Source organism: Bubalus bubalis, chromosome 5 (assembly GCF_019923935.1).
Source record: "Bubalus bubalis isolate 160015118507 breed Murrah chromosome 5, NDDB_SH_1, whole genome shotgun sequence".
Classification (NCBI taxonomy): domain Eukaryota; kingdom Metazoa; phylum Chordata; class Mammalia; order Artiodactyla; family Bovidae; genus Bubalus; species Bubalus bubalis.
In genome coordinates this window covers 109,780,539-109,801,081 of record NC_059161.1, presented here as the reverse complement: position 1 = coordinate 109,801,081, position 20,543 = coordinate 109,780,539, and the positions used below count along the sequence as shown (strand labels likewise).

Sequence of the window (20,543 nt, the reverse complement as noted above, 5' to 3'; positions counted from 1 at the left end):
GAAACAAGAAAAAAGTCAAATAAATAACCTAACTCTACACCTAAAGCAACTAGAAAAGGAAGAAATGAAGAACCCCAGGGTTAGTAGAAAGAAAGAAATCTTAAAAATTAGGGCAGAAATAAATGCAAAAGAAACAAAGGAGACCATAGCAAAACTTAACAAAGCCAAAAGCTGATTCTTTGAAAGGATAAATAAAATTGACAAACCATTAGCCAGACTCATCAAGAAACAAAGGGAGATAAATAAAATCAATAAAGTTAGAAATGAAAATGGAGAGATCAGGGGCCCTGCAGGCCCTTAGCGCCTGCGCGTTGGCAGCTCAGGCAGGCGGATGGAACTCCCGCGCTATCCAGCCACCTGGTCTCGCCTCATCTGTTCTCTACCTACGGCATGGAGGGGGTCCCGGCTGTAACCGCAGGCAACGCGGGCGCTGCCAAGGCCGAGGGAGCCGCAACCATGCCGCCGCCGCCTCCCGTCTCCCCGCCTGCCCTCACTCCGGCACCCGCAGCGGGTGAGGAGGGCCCGCCGCCCCTACCCGAGGCGGGGGATCCCGGCTGCTCGGGCTCCCGGCCCCCTGAGCTGGAGCCGGAGCGCAGCCTGGGCCGCTTGAGGGGCCGCTTCGAGGACGAGGACGAGGAGTTGGAAGAAGATGAGGACCTGGAGGAAGAAGAAGAGGAGAAAGAGGAGGAAGAGATGAGCCACTTCTCGCTGAGGCTGGAGGGGGGCCGGCCGGACTCCGAGGACGAAGAGGAGCGCCTGATCAATCTCTCTGAGCTGACTCCATACATCTTGTGTTCCATTTGCAAAGGTTATTTAATAGATGCAACTACCATTACAGAATGTCTTCATACATTTTGTAAAAGCTGCATTGTCAGACACTTTTACTATAGCAACAGATGTCCAAAATGCAACATTGTAGTACATCAGACACAACCTCTTTACAACATAAGGTTGGACCGACAGTTACAAGACATAGTGTACAAATTAGTGATCAATCTAGAGGAAAGAGAAAAAAAGCAAATGCATGATTTCTATAAAGAAAGAGGTCTAGAAGTACCTAAACCTGCTGTTCCACAGCCAGTCCCTTCAAGCAAAGGAAGAACTAAGAAAGTCTTAGAATCAGTGTTTCGTATTCCACCTGAACTTGACATGTCTTTATTACTAGAGTTTATTGGTGCTAATGAAGGCACAGGACATTTTAAGCCATTGGAAAAGAAGTTTGTCCGAGTTTCAGGAGAAGCAACTATTGGACATGTAGAAAAATTCTTCAGAAGAAAAATGGGCCTTGATCCAGCTTGTCAGGTGGACATCATCTGTGGTGATCACTTGTTAGAACGGTATCAAACTCTAAGGGAAATTCGACGTGCAATAGGCGATGCAGCAATGCAGGATGGTCTGCTGGTCCTTCATTATGGACTTGTGGTATCTCCTTTGAAAATTACTTGAAGATTGTAAGACTGTTATGAGTTGAGTGAACAAAATAAGGCGGCTTCTGCAGGATTGCATTCTCACCAAAGATTTCCATGAAACATGTAATTGCTATCATTTTGTGCTGTTTGAGACAGAACTTATCTATTTTCAGCACGAAGAATCATAGGAGTCTTATAAATCATAGGATTTTTAAGTATAACTTGTAATGATAGAATGCATCTGTTTAGTCAAAGATCTGTTCAGTAAAAAGTCTCTCTAGTAAGTGACTATATAAAAAGCATCCATAGCTCAGGGGGAAAATTTTTTAAAGCATTTACTTTTTATGATTTCAGATACTTTGATATAGATTTTGTTTCCTAATCTTTGAGGTAAATCAGTCACTGTTTTTGTCTTCGTTGAGCCATACCCCTTTCAAGTTGGTGATTGGGATTCTGCTCTTTGGAATGGCATCAGTTGGGCAGTCATCCAGTTGGAAAAGAAGTATGCTTTTGAACTGAAAATTTAAAACCAGACTTTGTTAAATTACAGAATGTACTTCTCAGACAAAGACCAAAACTATGGGCCACTTTTGTATGTTGCTGCATTATTTTGAACTTATGTCTTTTTTTTTTAAACCAGCAACACTACTAAAGAGATATTATCCACTTCTAAAAGGGATGAATTATATTTTTGTGTGTGAGAGGATACTGTCCCCTATAGGGTTTAGGTCTTCAGTATATTAAAGGCACCTTTAACATATCTTACAACAAGGGGTGCCTCTTTGCAACATTTTTTTGAATATTAGTTGTATTAACATTAATTTTGAGTACACAGTGTGATTGTCAGTACCTTGTAATGATATTGCTTTTGAAAGTAATTTAAAAATTTGAATTTAAGGTTTACAGAATACTTGTTCATTGTTTCCTCAGTAAGTCAGTTTAATGTTCATTTTCCCATTTTGTTGCTGGGATAAAGAATACGGGTGTTTGAGGGCTCACTCACTTGCATGCAAAAATTTCCATTTTAAAGATTATTTTGCTTAAAATTAGCATTGTAATACTTTAAAAGAAATACTTTGTAAACCTTATTTCACTGCAAAATTTCCAAGTCTGCATAAAAACAATTATAATTGGAGAAAGATTGGTAATTGTTTTATAAAGAATTTATGAATTCTGTATAAATTTCTTCTAACATTTAATACAATTTTTTAATAAAAATTTATTTTAACCTAAAAAAAAAAAAGAAAATGGAGAGATCACAACAGACAACACGGAAATACAAAGGATCATAAGAGACTACTATCAGCAATTATATGCCAATAAAATGGGCAACGTGGAAGAAATGGACAAATTCTTAGAAAAGTACAACTTTCCAAAACTGGACCAGGAAGAAATAGAAAATCTTAACAGACCCATCACAAGCACAGAAATTGAAACTGTAATCAGAAATCTTCCAGCAAACAAAAGCCCAGGTCCAGATGGCTTCACAGCTGAATTCCACCAAAAATTTAGAGAAGAGCTGACACCTATCCTACTCAAATTCTTCCAGAAAATTGCAGAGGAAGGTAAACCTCCAAACTCATTCTATGAGGCCACCATCACCCTAATATCAAAACCTGACAAAGATGCCACAAAAAAAGAAAACTACAGGCCAATATCACTGATGAACATAGATGCAAAAATCCTTAACAAAATTCTAGCAATCAGAATCCAATAACACATTAAAAAGATCATACACCATGACCAAGTGGGCTTTATCCCAGGGATGCAAGGATTCTTCAATATCCGCAAATCAATCAATGTAATACACCACATTAACAAATTGAAAAATAAAAGCCATATGATTATCTCAATAGATGCAGAGAAAGCCTTTGATAAAATTCAACATCCATTTATGATTAAAAAAAAAAAAACTCTCCAGAAAGCAGGAATAGAAGGAGCATACCTCAACATAATAAAAGCTATATATGACAAACCCACAGCAAACATTATCCTCAATGGTGAAAAATTGAAAGCATTTCCCCTAAAGTCAGGAACAAGACAAGGATGCCTACTCTCACCACTACTATTCAACATAGTTTTGGAAGTTTTGGCCACAGCAGTCAGAGCAGAAAAAGAAATAAAAGGAATCCAAATTGGAAAAGAAGAAGTAAAACTCTCACTGTTTGCAGATGACATGATCCTCTACATAGAAAACCCTAAAGACTCCACCAGAAAATAACTAGAGCTAATCAATGAATATAGTAAAGTTGCAGGATATAAAATCTACACACAGAAATCGCTTGCATTCCTATACACTAACAATGAGAAAATAGAAACAGAAATTAAGGAAACAATTCCATTCACCATTGCAACGAAAAGAATAAAATACTTAGGAATATATCTACCTAAAGAAACTAAAGACCTATATATAGAAAACTACAAAACACTGATGAAAGAAATCAAAGAGGACACTAATAGATGGAGAAATATACCATGTTCATGGATTGAAAGAATCAATATAGTGAAAATGAGTATACTACCCAAAGCAATCTATAGATTCAATGCAATCCCTATCAAGCTACCAACGGTATTTTTCACAGAGCTAGAACAAAGAATTTCAGAATTTGTATGGAAATACAAAAAACCTTGAATAGCCAAAGCAATCTTGAGAAAGAAGAATGGAACTGGAGGAATCAACCTGCCTGACTTCAGGCTCTACTACAAAGCCACAGTCATCAAGACAGTATGGTACTGGCACAAAGACAGAAATATAGATCAATGGAACAGAATAGAAAGCCCAGAGATAAACTCATGCACCTATGGACACCTTATCTTTGACAAAGGAGGCAAGAATATACAATGGAGAAAAGACAATCTCTTTAACAAGTGGTGCCAGGAAAACTGGTCAACCACTTGTAAAAGAATGAAACTAGAACACTTTCTAACACCATACACAAAAATAAACTCAAAATGGATTAAAGATCTAAACATAAGACCAGAAAATATAAAACTCCTAGAGGAGAACATAGGCAAAACACTCTCTGACATAAATCACAGCAGGATCCTCTATGACCCACCTCCCAGAATATTGGAAATAAAAGCAAAAATAAACAAATGGGATCTAATTAAAATTAAAAGCTTCTGCACAACAAAAGAAACTATAAGCAAGGTGAAAAGACAGCCTTTAGAATGGGAGAAAATAATAGCAAATGAAGCAACTGACAAACAACTAATCTCAAAAATATACAAGCAACTCCCACAGCTCAATTCCTGAAAAATAAACAACCCAATCAAAAAAGGGACCAAAGAACTAAATAGACATTTCTCCAAAGAAGACATACAGATGGCTAACAAACACATGAAAAGATGCTCAACATCACTCATTATCAGAGAAATGCAAATCAAAACCACAATGAGGTACCATTTCACGCCAGTCAGAATGGCTGCGATCCAAAAGTCTACAAGCGATAAATGCTGGAGAGGGTGTGGAGAAAAGGGAACCCTCTTACATTGTTGGTGGGAATGCAAACTACTACAGCCACTATGGAGAACAGTGTGGAGATTCCTTAAAAAACTGGAAATAGAACTGCCATGTGACCCAACAATCCCACTGCTGGGCATACACACCGAGGAAACCAGAATTGAAAGAGACATGTGTACCCCAATGTTCGTCACAGCACTGTTTATAATAGCCAGGACATGGAAGCAACCTAGATGTCCATCAGCAGATGAATGGATAAGAAAGCAGTGGTACATATACACAATGGAGTATTACTCAGCCATTAAAAAGAATACATTTGAATCCGTTCTAATGAGGTGGCTGAAACTGGAGCTGATTATACAGAGTGAAGTAAGCCAGAAAGAAAAACACCAATACGGTATACTAATGCATATATATGGAATTTAGAAAGATGGTAACGACAACCCTGTATGCGAGACAGCAAAAGAGACACAGATGTATAGAACAGTCTTTTGGACTCTGTGGGAGAGGGAGGGGGGGATGATTTGGCAGAATGGCATTAAAACATTTATAATATCCTGTAAGAAACGAATTGCCAGTCCAGGTTCGATGCAGGATACAGGAAGCTTGGGGCTGGTGCACTGGGATGACCCAGAGGGATGGTATGGGGAGGGAGGTGGAAGGGGGGTTCAGGATGGGGAACACATGTACACCCGTGGTGGATGCATGTTGATGTATGGCAAAACCAACAATATTGTAAAGTAAAATAATAATAATAATAAAATTAAATTAAATTTAAAAAGAAAATAAAAAGATTAGGATTATGAAAAAAAGAGATCTTCTGACTTGAATTCTGGATGCTGTTCCTTTCAGTTAGCCTTCTACCTATCTGACTAGCATCCCCTCATTCTAAAGGTGCTTCCCTCATCCAACCTTGTATTTATTTTAATTTTTTGGCCACGCCATATGGCTTGAGGAATCCTAGCTCCCTGACCAGGGATTGAAACTGGGACTTCTGCAGTGAAAGCACAGAGTCCTAACCACTGGACCACCAGGGAATTCTTCAACCCTTTAACTTTAGTGTTCCTTAGAATTCCATGCAGTTCCTATCATTCAGCACCTGGGTCACTGGAAAACCACCTAACTCAGAATTTTAGCAGTTTATACATCCTTGGTTAGCATGTAGCCATCTATGATCCCAAACATCACATCTCCAACTGTACAATTATACAAGTGTTCATACCTTTGTATCCAGTTACCAAGCCCATCATTTCTTATGTGGCCAATAAAGAATTCATTATGTTTGCAGAGAAAGGATCTCCTTTTCAGAATCTGTATGATTGAAAAACAAGCCTCCCATTCAGCGAGGAGCTAAAACCAGTGTGAGAGATGAGAAAATGCAGTCAAAGTTCTAACCAATGGACTTCCAGGGAAGTCCCTGCAATGAAATAGTTGAGATAACAGTGACAGACTATTTTGGGGGGGCTCCAAAATCATTGCAGATGGTGACTGCAGCCATGAAATTAAAAGAAGCTTGCTCCTTGGAAGAAAAGTTACGATCAACTCAACAGCATACTAAAAAGCAGAGACTTTACTTTGCCAACAAAAGTCTGTCTATTCAAAGCTATGGCTTTTCCAGTAGTCATGTATGGATGTGAGAGTTGGACTATAAAGAAAGCTGAGCACCGAAGAATTGATACTTCTGAATTGTGGTGTTAGAGAAGACTCTTGAGAGTCCCTTGGACAGCAAGGAGATCCAACCAGTCCATCCTAAAGAAAATCAGCCCTAAATATTCATTGGAAGGACTGAGGCTAAAGCTAAAACTCCCAATACTTTGGCCACCTTATGTGAAGAACTGACTCCTTGGAAAAGACCCTGATGCTAGGAAAGATTGAAGGCAGGAGGAGAAGGGGACGACAGAGGATGAGATGGTTGGATGGCATCACTGACTCTATGGACATGAGTTTGAGTAAGCTCTGGGAGTTGGTGATGGACATGGAAGCCTGGCATGCACAGTCCATGCGGTTGCAAAGAGTCAGACATGACTGAATGACTGAACGGAACTGAACTGACTCAGGAAAAGGGTTGACATGCCCCCATGCCTCAGTCCTCAGATATTAATAAGGTAAGACTTTGCATCATTGTTGTTGTTCAGTTGTGTTCGACCTCATGGACTGTAGCGACTGTAGAGACTCTTTGCGACCCCATGGACTGTAGCCCACCAGACTCTTCTGTTCAGGCAAGAATACTGGAGTGGGTTGCCATTCCCTTCTCCAAGGGAATCTTCCCAACACAGGGATCGAACCTGCATCTCCTGGATCTCCTGCATTACCGGTGAGCCAGCATGGAAGCCCCAGGGTCCTGAGCACCAGTACCCAAGTCTCTGCCTCAGTCCATACAAGTCAGTTGTATCCAACTCTCTGCGGCCCTGTGAATTGTGCCCTCCAGGCTCCTCTGTCCACAGGATTCCCCAAGCAAGAATACTGGAGTGGGTTGCCATTGCCTCCTCCAGGGGATGGTCTGGTAAGACTAGATGATGCTGGGCCTTGAATGCCAAGCTGTGAGCTTTCTAGATTGTTCAAGAAAAGAGAAGGCTTGGGAGATCCACGAGGAAGACTAGAGGGAGCCTTGATGACTGCAGTTACAGAAAAGCTGGCAGGGACCTGAGCGGCCCACCTTTCTCTGCAGGAGCCTCTTCCTCTCCAGGGTCCCTGATGGGGGACTTCCAGTCTCCCCGGCTTCCAGGATTGGAGTTCAGGCTGGGACCAGAGTGGAGCAGGGTGACTAATGCCACAAGATCCATAGCTGGTCGGATCTGGGCTCAAATCCTGACTCCAGCACTTACTGGCTGGGACTGTGGCCAAGTTACTTAACTTGTCTGAAAGCATCAGCTGCCTCATGGACTGCAGCCTATCAGGCTCCTCCATCCACGGTAGGCTACGTGGACTGCAGCCTACCAGGCTCCTCCGTCCATGGGATTTTCTAGGCAAGAGTACTGGAATGGGTTTCCATTGAAGGCAATGGCAACCTATTCTAGTGCTCTTGCCTGAATAATCCCACAGACAGAGGAGCCTGGACAGCTACCATCCATGGGGTCACAAAGAGTCAGACATGACTGAAGTGACTTAGCATGCACACAAAATATAACAACAGATATCTTTAGGTGATATAATTATGAGTGTTTTTTCACTATTCTTTTTGTGCACAAAAAATCATTTTCACAACCAAACAAATGTCACTTGTTGTTCCTGTCATCATACCCAGCACATCATTTATGACTCCCTGTGTAGGATCACCAGCTCCTTAAATCAGGTTGATGTAATTGGAAATGTGAAACTGCTTATGGCTGCAGTTTGCGCCTGTGGTGGTTAGATTCTCAGGGCAGCTTTTTTTTTGTATTCTAAAGAAGTACAGTTGATTTACAATTTTGTATTAGTGTACAATAGGTACACTATACAATAGCTGTATAGCAACGTGATTCAGTTATATATCAATCAACCATCCTTGTGTCTCTGGAATGAATTCAACTTGATCATGGTGTATGATCCTTTTTATGTGTTGTTGGGTTCAGTTTGCTGAGATTTTATTGAGGAGTTTTACACCTATATTCATCAAAGATATTGGTCTCTAATCTTTTTGGTAGTGTCTTTATCTGGTTTTGGTATGATAGGTGGCAGGAATACATGAAGGAAAAAAGACAGCTTCTTCAGGAAGTGGTATTGGGAAAATTGGACAGATACATGTAAAAGAGTGAAATTACAACATTCTCTAACACCATATACTGAAAAATAAATAAATAAATAATGATAGCCACCTCAAAGTAGATTAAAGACCTAAATCTAAGATGGGACTGTCCACTGATCAAACTCAGGCACCCTTTTCCACCCACTACCACCTGCAAAGCTGCTTGCTCCACACATTCTCACTAAAACCACCAGTGGAGGGAGAAGTTAGAAGTGTGCTTATGAACACATAAAGATCTTCCTGTCCCCCCATATATGTCTCTGTGTTTGGCTTGAGCCACCAAATGATAGAAACCAATCCCTTTCATTGCTTCTCAGCTTGGCTTCTAAACCTACTTCCCTCCCTCCCTCCCAGTGCTAAGCACATTTTTACCTCTTAATGTTTTTTCTCTGTGTCCATTATCAGGGTTTTCAGTGTGATTTTTATGGAAGGAAGAGACACGGAACTGGTACACGGAAGCTGATGGAAGGGCTGATTGGGATGGAGGCCAGCGATTCCATGAGAGAGAGAAGACTGGAAGGCAGCGTACAGTGCGGGGGAGTGGGATTGTTCTTAATCTCTAAATAGTCCGAAACAGGCTCTAGCCAATTGCGTAGGTTCTATAGTTGCCAGACAAACTGCTTGATCCCAATCATGATTTTCTTGCCCTTATGCCTTGCTGGGCATTCACTCATGAGTGTGTTGACAAGAGAAGACAAGCAAGGTGAAGGAAGCATTGGAAGCAAGTAAGCCACGTTTTAGGAAGAAATGAGAAGTCATCAGTAAAACGCAATCAAAACCAATTGGAACCCCTGTACATCATAGGGTTATAAAATGGTGTAGCCACTTCTGATAACACTTGGGCAGTTCTTTTAACTTTTCTTTAAAAAGTTAAACAATGAATTACTGTGTGACATAGCAATTTCATACCCAGGAATTGGCGAAATAAAAATTTGTTTAAGGCAGAACAAGAAAAAAAAAATTAAGCATAAAATCCTGTCTCTATCCATTTGGGCCACTACCCCTCTTCACTGTGCATTATTTGCATGCTCAGTTGTTGAGTCGTGTCTGACTCTTTGCAGCCCCATGGACTGTGCATTATAACATCCACATTATACATTAACCAGATCTCCTTGAAAGATGTAGGAATGCCTGATTGACTGAAAAGAGAATTTCCTTCTGGCACCAGCAAGGTAAGTCCTTAGGAGATAACATTCTTTCTCAATTCTGTAAGGGGTCACAGTGATCTGCTTTGGAAGTACAGATATGGGCTATGTAGACTATCCATATGCTACTTTCATAGATAACCTTTTGTCTCAAAAATGTACATAACTGTGCTTTGATCTGTTATAGGTGGAACAGCCCTCAGAGATTTCTGAAAGACTGTTTGCTGGGTTATAATCCTCAGATTAGGTTGAATAAAATTCTCCCCTTCTTTCTTAGATTGACTATTAATTTTTTTGACAGTATACATGTACAGCTATGAATTGTGAGTTTATGTTTTATTCAAGGACTTACTGAGGACTATAGCCTGGACACCAGCCTCTCAGTAGCTCTAAGGGGATTATCTGAAGAGGCAGAGGGGCTTCCCAGGTGATGCTAGTGATAAAGAACCTGCCTCCCAACGCAGGACATGCAGGAGATCTGGGTTTGATCCCTGGGTCAGGAAGATCCCCTGGAGGAGGGCATGGCAACCAACTCCAGTAGTCTTACCTGGAGAATCCCATGGACAGAGGAGCCTGGCAGGCTACAATTCATAGGGTCACAAAGAATTGGACACGACTGAAGTGACTTAGCAGGCACACATGCACCTAAGAGAATTAAAAACAAGCTGACACAAAAATTTGCACACAGATGTTCATAGCAGCATAATCCATAATAGGCAAAAAGTAGTTGGTGATGGACAGGGAGGCCTGGCGTGCTGTGATTCATGGGGTTGCAAAGAGTTGGACACGACTGAGCGACTGAACTGAATTGAAAAGGAAAAAAAAACCCTATCCATACAATGGAATATTATTCAGCAATAAAAAGAAATGCTGTACTGATACATACTTGTCTACTTAAAGAAAAGTGTACAGCTAAGAGTTGTGAGGTTATGTTTTATTCTGGGACTTACTGAGGACTATAGCCTGGATGACAGCCTCTCAGTAGCTCTAAGGGGATTATCTGAAGAGGCAGAGGAGAAGCCAGTTTGTGATTTTTGGCTAGGGAGTACATGAGGCCAGGTATACATCTTGATGAAGGGTAACTGCTAGTCAAAAAGAACACCTGTCTCAAGTTAATGACTTTAGGGTTTTTCCACTGTATAGGTAGATGCAAGAATATGGGGTTATTAACATTTTTCCTGAGATATATATCTAAGTACCTAAGGGGCCTGCTTGTCCACAGCACAGGGTGCCTCACCTGTTATCACCTGAATTTCCACTCAGAGTGCCCAGTGAGCTCTGCAGTGGGTTACAACTTAACCCTTGAGAAACCGGGGGTTGAGCAATGCTCTCTGTTCTTCTTTGTTAACATGCCACAGCATGGGTGAACATTGAACAAACGAAGAACTATAGAGAAATGGTAAGTGCTTTCAAATGTCAGCTGTGCCTTCGTCTTTGGGTTTTCTTCTTTCTCAAAAGGAGTTTGAGATGGACGTGTACACACTGCAATATTAAAAATGGATAACCAACAAGGATCTACTGGATAGCACAGGGAACTCTGTTCAATGTTGTGTCAGCCTGGATTGGAGGGGAGTGAGAGGGAGAATAAAAGAAAGTGAAAGCTGCTCAGTCATGTCCGACTCTTTGTGACACAATGAACTGTATAGTCCATGGAATTCTCCAGGCCAGAATACTGGAGTGGGTAGCCATTCCCTTCTCCAGGGGATCTTCCCAACCCAGGGATCGAACCCAGGTCTCCCACATTGCAAGCGGATTCTTTACCAGCTGAGCCACCAGGGAAGTCCTTGAGGCAGAATGGATACGTGTGAATGTATGGCTGAGCTCCTTTGCTGTTCACCTAAAACTATCACAACACTGTGTTGTTTTAGTATATAGTGTCCTTTATTCTGTTTTCTTTTTCCTTTGGCTGGTTTTGGCTGCACAGGTCATCTTTGCTGTGCGCAGGCTCTCTCTAGCTGTGGCAGGTGGGGGGCTTTGAGGCCAGTGGGGGGCTTCTCCTCTGGCAGCGTGCAGGCTCAGCAGTTGTGTCTCATGGGCTCAGGTGACCTGAGGCTCGTGGAACCTTCCTGGACCAGGGATCAAACCCACATCCCCTGTACTGGCAGGCAGATTCTTAACCACTGGCCCACCTGGGAAGTCCTATCACAACATTGTTAATGGACAATACCCCAGTACAAAATAAAAAGTTTAAAAAAAAGAACAACCTTTTAAAGACTGGAAAATTCAAGAGAAGAATAGTATTTCATAACAGGCAAAAGCTATATGAAATTCAAACACAATATTGTAAAGCAAATTTGCTCCCATTAAAAAAATTTAAAAACCTAAAAAAAACTATATGAATTTTAGAACACAGCCATGCTCATTCCTTTACCTATTTTCTGTGGCTGCCTTTTTGCTACAAATGGCAGAGTTGAATAGTTGTAAGAGATCTTATGACTCATAAAACCTAAAATATTTACTCTCTGGTCCTTACAGAGAACATTGATCTGTTCTTGCTCCAATCAATAACTTTTGGATTGGAGAGCAGTACTGTGAACTTTGGAGACATATTGTCTGGGTGGAAATCTACTGCCATAGTTTTGGGAACTTACCACACTTCTCTAGTCTTTAGTTCCCTCATCTATAAAATGGGAATAATAGTACCTCCCTCACAGAGCTGTGAGAATAAAAAGATACAATGGATACAAGGGTACTGCTTTTGATATGTGCTACTTATGATTATTATTGTTATTATTATTATTGGCTACTTCACAGAAAGATATAAATGCTGACAGCAGACAGTCCCAAAGGTGGGATACACTGTCGTGACATTCAATGCCTTTGCTAATGAAATGCACCTTTGGGTGAAATATTTAGACATCAAGCATGGGTGGATTAAAAATGGGTACTCAGTGCACCAGAATTAGATCACATATGTACTCTGCTGCTTTTTAAAATATATTTATTTATTTATAAATTATTTATTTATTTGGCTGCTCTGGGTCTTAGTTGTAGCATCCGGGATCTAATTCCTTGACCAGGGATAGAACCCAGGCCCCCTGCTTTGGAGGCATGGAGTCTTAGCCACTGGACCATCAGGGAAGTTCCTGCATTCTGCTTCTTATTCTAAAGATAATTCTACCACTCAGAATTGTCTCCAGTCTTCCGTTCTTTGCAGATGGGCTTTCTCTGGTTCTCCATCATGTGAATGAAGATGGATACCCCAAAGCAGCTGAGTTTCATATTACAGTTCTAATCACATTCAAAGAATTAGTTTCTAAAACCCAGTAACAAAATGCCAGGAAAGAGAATTTTATTGAGTCAACTCAGTGGCAATCACCACTGACCCAGTCAACCCAGACCAGAGGAAAGTCTTAGTATGTCCATATGTTTTGCACCCTCGAGGAGATGTATCTATTAATACACTTATTCTCCTGCCCAGCCTGTGGCATGTCTTCTGTGAATACAAAGCAAGCTATGGCCATCCAGAGACCATTATCAGGTAATAACCAAAAAAATGCAGAAGGCTGCAAATAAGAAAAAGAGTTTATTGAGAGTGCTAAGAATTGCATTTTGGGAGGCAACCATTTGAATGGCAACTCACATGTGCTCCAGGTGGGGCAATAGACAATAGTGGGGGATTATAAAGGCAACAGAGACATTCTAGAGAAGAAACCATTACAGAACTATGATTGGTGCTGGCAGGCATTCAGTCACTTGCTGGCAGCAGACTGATTGCTAAGCTGTGCTCTCTAAGGAGAAAAGAAGAAAGTTCTAGGTGGTCTCAGGATGTCTGGGTTCAAAGTTCATGTTGGGTTTAGCAGTTGATGTGTGTAAGTTCCACTTCCTTAATGCCTCCCAACTCCATCTTGGATCCCTTTGACATAAGCGACTCCATTTTTTTAAGCCACTGATACTTAAGAGATTTGTGTTACAACACCTAGCCCACTGAACTAACCCATCATTTATGGAGCCCCTCACACTTCTACTTTTTTCAGCCTTGGAAGACTCCCCCTCCTCCTTCAGTTCCTGCCTCCAGAACATGCAGAATCACAAATTCAGCCTTCCCCAGACCCTGCCTTTTTAAGCAGCCAATCAGTGTGACTGCCAATTAGGACCTGAAAAGGAAGAAAGTATCCTTGGACCTAGCTATGCCCACTAATCTTCATCCCAATTTGGTTTCAAAGACTACATCCCTGGGGCTTCTTGCAGTGAAGAAAAAGGAGTTTGAAGACAGAACAAGTCTGAGACTGCTTCTCATAGGGGATTCACATTCAGATCAGAGAATTTTGGAGGCTGCGGTGGTTGCAATTTAGGGAGAGTCCCTTGGACTGCAAGGAGATCCAACCAGTCCATTCTGAAGGAGTCCATTCTGAAGCCATGGGATTTCTTTGGAAGGAATGATGCTAAAGCTGAAACTCCAGTACTTTGGCCACCTCATGTGAAGAGTTGACTCGTTGGAAAAGACTCTGATGCTGGGAGGGACTGGGGGCAGGAGGAGAAGGGGACAACAGAGGATGAGATGGCTGGATCGAATCACTGACTCGAAGGATGTGAGTCTGAGCGAATTCCGGGAGTTGGTGATGGACAGGGAGGCCTGGCATGCTGCGATACATGGGGTAGCAAAGAGTTGGACATGACTGAGCCACTGAACTGAACTGAAATTAGTTTCATGCATAAAAGATCAGGGCAAAAGCTGGGGGCCCTGACTTTAGAACTTGTTGCAGAGAGACGAGTCATGACAGCATTTATATTCCACAATAACGTTAGGATTAAAGAGCTTCATAGGAATACATAGTTGGCTACAACCCTGGTGTCCGTAGGAAAGCGTGCCATCTGGAAAGGAGAAGAGAAGACAAGTGAGACCCCAGAACCTAGGACGCAGCCCCAGCTCAGCATATCCTGGGGGTACTGCTCAGTAAATATTCCTGAATGAAGCACAGGATTAATGCATCAACCAACTAATCAAGAATGAGGAGGAAATAGCACATTTCATGGAGGAAGACTCATACGTAGTAGAGAGAATGTCAGCCATCTGGGACTGACAGACTGGAGGTAGGGCCCCCTGGTGGGCTCTCCTGGGATAGCTTTGCAAGCTCCGTATGCAAGCATGCATGCTCAGCCGCTTCAGTCGTGTCCGACTCTTTGCGATGCCATGGACTGTAGCCCGCCAGGTGCCTCTGTCCGTGGGATTCTCCAGGCAAGAACACTGGAGCCATGCCCTCCTCCGGGGGATCTTTCCGACCCAGGGAAGAGTCTCCTGCACGGCAGGCGGATTCTTTACCAGCTGAGCTACCAGAGAAGCCCAAGCTCTGTATATTAGAGTACAATCCATCCCCCCACAAAAAAAGGCAGAAAGGATGAATAGAAACTGTCCTCTCCGCCCTGCCCATTTCTCCCCCAATACATGTCCCTAGTTCCCCAAAACCCCATCCCAGTCAGTCCCACTCAGCCTAGTTCCAGTTACCTTCAGGAGCTGAACTCCCTGCTTTCCCCCTCTGTTCCTTCCTCCTCCCTCCCTCAGTCAGCCCTCCCTCTCTCCTTCATCCCTTTCCCCCTCTCCTCTCCTCCCCCTCCCTTAAAGGTCCCCATTCTCGTTAAGGGCCAGTGGCAGCCCAGTACCAGAACGAGGGGATATGCTTCACTAATTTAGCTTAAAAAAGAAAACCAACCCCTTTCTATGTGGCTCCTGCTCCCAGGGTTCCTGAGGGACCACTTTCCTGAGTCCCACAGCCACCCCGACTTGTCCTTGGGGTCCAGGTACTCACAGGGTCCCATGGAGGGTTCATACTATCCCCTGTGCCCCTTTCCTGGAACACCCACTGTCAACCCCTAACCTCCAGCAAAGTTCACCCCGGAGACCTGTTAGGCACCACCTACTTTCGTAGATCCTCCTCAGAAAGCACTGCTGGCTGCCTTGAGTCTGGCAGATGCTTCCCCCGGTCTCGCAGACCCCGCTGGCGTTGACTCTGTTACACTGGAAACATTCTAGAGCTGGAAAGTGAAACCAACATAATAAGGTTCTTTCGGACCAGCCTCCCGGCAGCTCAGGAGGGAGAGCACCCGTGACCCAGGGGCGCCTGGACGCTGACGGTTTCCCTCCTCCTGATGAATGTTCTGGAGGCAGGTGATTTCTCCCTGCTTGGCTTCCACCCAGGCGGAGGCATGCGTGCCCCCAGGCACAAGACCTGCACCAAGCACAGAGAGCTCCGCAGTCCTCCCAGGAACCCGCGGTGCCGCTGGAGGAAGGGCAAGTCCTTCACTGCGGCTCCGCGGATCCCACTTGCCAGCTGATTATCACCCCAACCCCAGGGGGCGCCACTGAAGATGTTCCGTGTGAATGGCATCTGCAGGAGCGGTGCCATGAGGGCTGGAGTGAGGAGTCAGCACCGCCCACTCCCCTCCTTCTCGCAGAGCCCCCATCCTCCACCCTTTCTGTTCATCTAAAGAGACAACTCTAGGACTCAGCCTAAAAAGGGGCAGGGAAGGGAGAGACAGGACAGGTGGGCGGAGGGTTTTGGGAAGAAAAAGAGATCAGGAGAGAGTAAGGCAAGATAGGGGGAGACGAGGAGCAGAGGAAGGGAGAGAGAGAAGAGGGTGAGGAGGGAGAGGAGGGGAGGGAGAAAGAGGAGAGGGAGGAGGAGGGAGAGAAGGGGGAGGAGGGAGAGGAGAGGAGGAGGAGGGAGAGAGGGTGATTGACAGAGGGAAGGAGGGAGACGAGGACCAGGAGAGAGGGAGGGATCTGCCAGACAAACGCATGCGCCTGGGGTCACAGCTCCTCACTCCCTCCTCGCTGGTCCCCGAGTTATTTACCAAACAGTGAGTTCCTGCCAGTGAGAGGCGCTATTCTAGGTGTTGGAAATAGGGTGCTGAAGGGAGCACCGAAATATCCATTCCACCTGTCAAATACTAAACAAATAAATTGGGGAAATGACTGACAATGAAGAAATAAGAAAGGTTATTTCAGGTCCTGGTGACTCATGACAATGGGAAGGAGGATCATGGAGGAGCGAGCGTGAGGAGGCTGAGGGGAGGCAGAGAGCTTTCTCAGGGGTGACTTGAGCTCAAACCTGATTTTTTTTTTATGCTAACCACTAAAACAACTGGCAGTAGCTAGCAAACTGGTTCCAGCAAGACACACAGGCAAGTGCGCAGACAGTTTCTGAGCTGCAGTTAGCTTGGCCAGTTTGAGAAAGAGAAGCATCAGCACAGGCAAAGTGGAAAAGGGCGAGAGGATTGTAAAACGAGACTGAAGAGGTTGATAGGGGTCAGACCACAAGCACGCATCTGCTTGGACCTGCGCTGTTGCGATGGTATTCATGGACCATGTGTGGCTGTTGAGCCTGTGAAATGCCAGTAGTCCTTTCAAACACAGCACACACACACACAAATCGTTTAAATTGCTCATCAGTGACTTTGATGTTGATTGCATGCTGAAATGATAGTAGTGTCCGACTCTTCGTGACCTCATGGACTGTAGCCCACCAGTCTCCTCTGTCCATGAGATTCTCCAGACAAGAATACTGGAGTGGGTAGTCATTCCCTCCTTCTGGGGATCTTCCTTACCCAGGGATTGAACCTGCATCTCCTGCGGCTCCTGAATTGCAGAATTCTTTACCACTGAGCCACCAGGGAAGCCCAATAGTTTAGATATATTGGGTTAAATAAAGTGTATATTAAAGTTAATTTTCCACATTTCTGAGTTTTTTAATATGCCTACTGGAAGAGTAAAAATGATGTCTGCAGCTTGGCTTGCATCTTATTTGGACCATCATTTAGGCCATCATAAGAACTGACATTGTATTCAAAGTTGGAAAAGGCCATCAGAGGCTTTTTCAATAGGCAGTGACATTGACTAGCTTTTTGCATGTACACTCTGGCAGCTCTGTAGACAATAGACTTTAAAGGAGAGAGTAACAGAGGCCCAGGACAGGGTTGGTGGAAACTGGAAGTTGGGAAGGAAGCCACAAGTCAACTGCATCCAAGCAAAAATTTGAGAAATTATAGGTCAGGTATATTGAAATAGGACTTCTCAGGTGGTGCTAGTGGTAAAGAACCCACCTGCTAATACAGGAGATGCAGGAGACCCAGGTTCGATCCCTGCGTGGGGAAGATCCCCTGGAGGACAACATGGCAACCCACTCCAGTATTCTTGCCTGGAGAATCCCATGGACAGAGGAGCCCGGCGGGCTACAGTCCATAGGGTCACAGAGAGTTGGACACGACTGAAGCGACCAGGCATGCCTGCACATTGTCTTACTTCCCCACACCCCTCCTGGTATTTCCTGGAATCAGCTTCCAGACAAATGATTTTTTATTCCTATCAGCTTCAGATGATGGATTTTCATTTAGATCAAGTGTATGCTCTTATAAATTAATTTTTCATATTTTGTACTCCAAGTCTTCTTGTGCTTTTACAGAACAAACAAAACATTGACTATTGGCAGGCTGATTCCATTTGCTAAAGAACATTGAGAAAAAGTGGTGCCTGTTAATGCCAATGATCATTCCAGTTTTAATCAATCATGGAATAAAAAAAAACTATGAAAGTATATTCTGTAGAAGGTGAAACACTTTTTGTAATGCTATAATAAATTTAATTGAAAAATCCACAAAGCACATAAACTCATTAATTTTTACAATGGAAGAATAAATACAAATGCCAGTAGAATATGATATTGCAGCAAAAGTGACTAAACTGAGAACCCAGAGAGTGAAAAATGCCCTTGCAGTTGGTTTTCATGCACACATAATTGTGAATTGTGTCCTGTGTCCAAACAAGATAGTATATGAATATAAATAAATGTATATGTAAGTATATTTTAAATATTTATACATTATAAACATATCATATATGAATATTAAAATACACAAATATCTATTAATACATGAATATTAAAATAAGTGATGTCTTTGTATAGCATATATTATGAACCATATATATGAAAATATATATTCTATATGTATGTGCACATACACACCCACAGGTAGAATAACTGAACTGTAAAAGTTGTGTGGTAAAGGTGATGTGGAATAAAAAATAGTCTTCAGCAAAAATTCTCCCTTCTCCCTGTCATCAAGCAGATCAGAAAATGGTTACACTTCTGAAGAACTACACTGGGATTCAATCTGTGTTCTACAACAAGTAAAGGACATTTTGTAAAAGGTCCTGCAAGTATTAATTGCATTTTGGTCATGTAATAGTGTCTGACTCCGGTTTTTGATGTTTCACAGCTGGCAACCTTGAAGTCTTGCCCCTTGTGCCCCACATGCGGGCCCCAAGGGGCTCCTTCTTTCAACACTGGTGGGAGTTTCACGCCACACAAGCCCCTACCTGAATGCAGGAACCATCGCCCTGCTTCTCTTCCTCACCATCATATAAATTCAAGAGTCTCCTTTCTCTGATCCCCTAAGCCATCTTAAGATACCTGGCAGTAAGCCCTGCTCTCCCAAGAAAGCCTCATGAGATAACTAATTAAGGCTTTTCACACCCTCCTGGTACATATGTGGCATCATCAGTCTTGACATGTAATCCAAGTCTGAGTGAGGATTCATCCTGTTTCTATCACATAACCCCAACAGTTTAATGTCAAGTGTTTAACAAATGAAGTACCCAAGTATTTCAGCTTTCAAAAATGTTTAACCAGTTGAAATGATGAAAAACAGACTTTCAAGCAAAAAAGATATAGAAATGTATTCCTACAAAAGCAGAATGCCCCAGATTATAGGGTAAATGGTAATCTTATCTCTTGGAAATTCTAATGTCTAGGCAGGCAGACAAAGAGTGGAAGAGACAGGCAATGCCTAGAACCATAAGCTGCCACTCAGCCAGGTTCCCCTCTGCCCTCCTACATGCTGAGGGAGCAGGGGAGCTCACCTTGTGGGAGTCCGAGCAGTGAGGACAGGACCACCAGCAGCAGTAGCAGAAGGCACTTAGCCATCTCTGGATCTGGCTCAAGCCCCAAAGACTTACAGAAGGCAGGACCGAACCACAGCCTCAAGAGCCTCTGAGATCCCGACTTTATAATTCCAGGCTGGGAGGAGCAGCCAATGGCAGCCCAGGCAAAGGCTTGCACTTTCCCAGACAAAGAGAACAGAGTGCCTGAAGGAACTAGGGCCCTACATTCTTTCTAGCAATTACTGGCCTTGCTCACTTCCACTGGCCCTACTGAGGAAGCCAAGGTATGTAAGAAGAGCTGACTCTCTTGTGTCCCCATTGCGCAATTATAAAAATTGAAGACTAGAGTCTGACTTACATCACCTAGGGACTTGGGAATTCAGTTGAATTCATGATGTTTTACCATTTAAGAGGTTTACCATATTGAATGGAACTACTGAAGTATTGGAGGAAGCAATGGCACCCCACTCCAGTACTCTTGCCTGGAAAATCCCATGGACGGAGGAGCCTGGTAGGCTGCAGTCCATGGGGTCGCTAAGAGTCGGACACACCTGAGCGACTTCACTTTCACTTTTCACTTTCATGCATTGGAGAAGGAAATGGCAACCCACTCCAGTGTTCTTGCCTGGAGAATCCCAGGGATGGGGGAGCCTGGTGGGCTGCTGTCTATGGGGTCGCACAGAGTCGGACACGACTGAAGCGACTTAGCAGTAGCAGCACTAAAGTATGGTGTGGGGGAAGTGGGAACAAGCAACAGGTTCACTTGCTCACTTACTCACTCATGGGAGGCAAGCTGGTTCCTTACATGGGGTGACGGTAGGGGTTTGTCCAGGAGTCAGGCAAGAGGAGTTACTTAGGTGGTTTGCCCACCCCTTTAGTGGTGTTGAGTGCAGGGGCCATGCATATACCCTACATTTGCTCCCAG

General features: G+C 43.3%; 2 protein-coding genes and 1 non-coding gene across 3 annotated transcripts; 1 reads left to right on the top strand and 2 right to left on the bottom strand.

Annotated features, from left to right (window-relative positions):
- Nucleotides 1–317: 317 nt before the first annotated feature.
- LOC123465814 (polycomb group RING finger protein 6-like) lies at nt 318–2,652 on the top strand. The gene has a single exon (XM_045165827.1). It carries the CDS (start codon nt 391–393, stop codon nt 1,444–1,446), a length of 1,056 nt encoding a protein of 351 aa, XP_045021762.1. The 5' UTR covers nt 318–390; the 3' UTR covers nt 1,447–2,652.
- Nucleotides 2,653–5,836: 3,184 nt separating this feature from the next.
- TRNAE-UUC lies at nt 5,837–5,909 on the bottom strand. Its single transcript has one exon. It is a non-coding gene; the product is annotated as a tRNA-Glu (tRNA).
- An 8,378-nt stretch (nt 5,910–14,287) lies between these two features.
- On the bottom strand, nt 14,288–19,736 carry LOC102399556 (secreted protein of Ly-6 domain 1). The gene is made up of 3 exons (XM_006057678.4): nt 19,598–19,736; nt 15,601–15,714; nt 14,288–14,556 (listed from the first exon to the last, which is right to left on the bottom strand). Exons 1-3 carry the CDS (start codon nt 19,659–19,661, stop codon nt 14,432–14,434), a joined length of 303 nt encoding a protein of 100 aa, XP_006057740.4. The 5' UTR covers nt 19,662–19,736; the 3' UTR covers nt 14,288–14,431.
- Nucleotides 19,737–20,543: the final 807 nt, after the last annotated feature.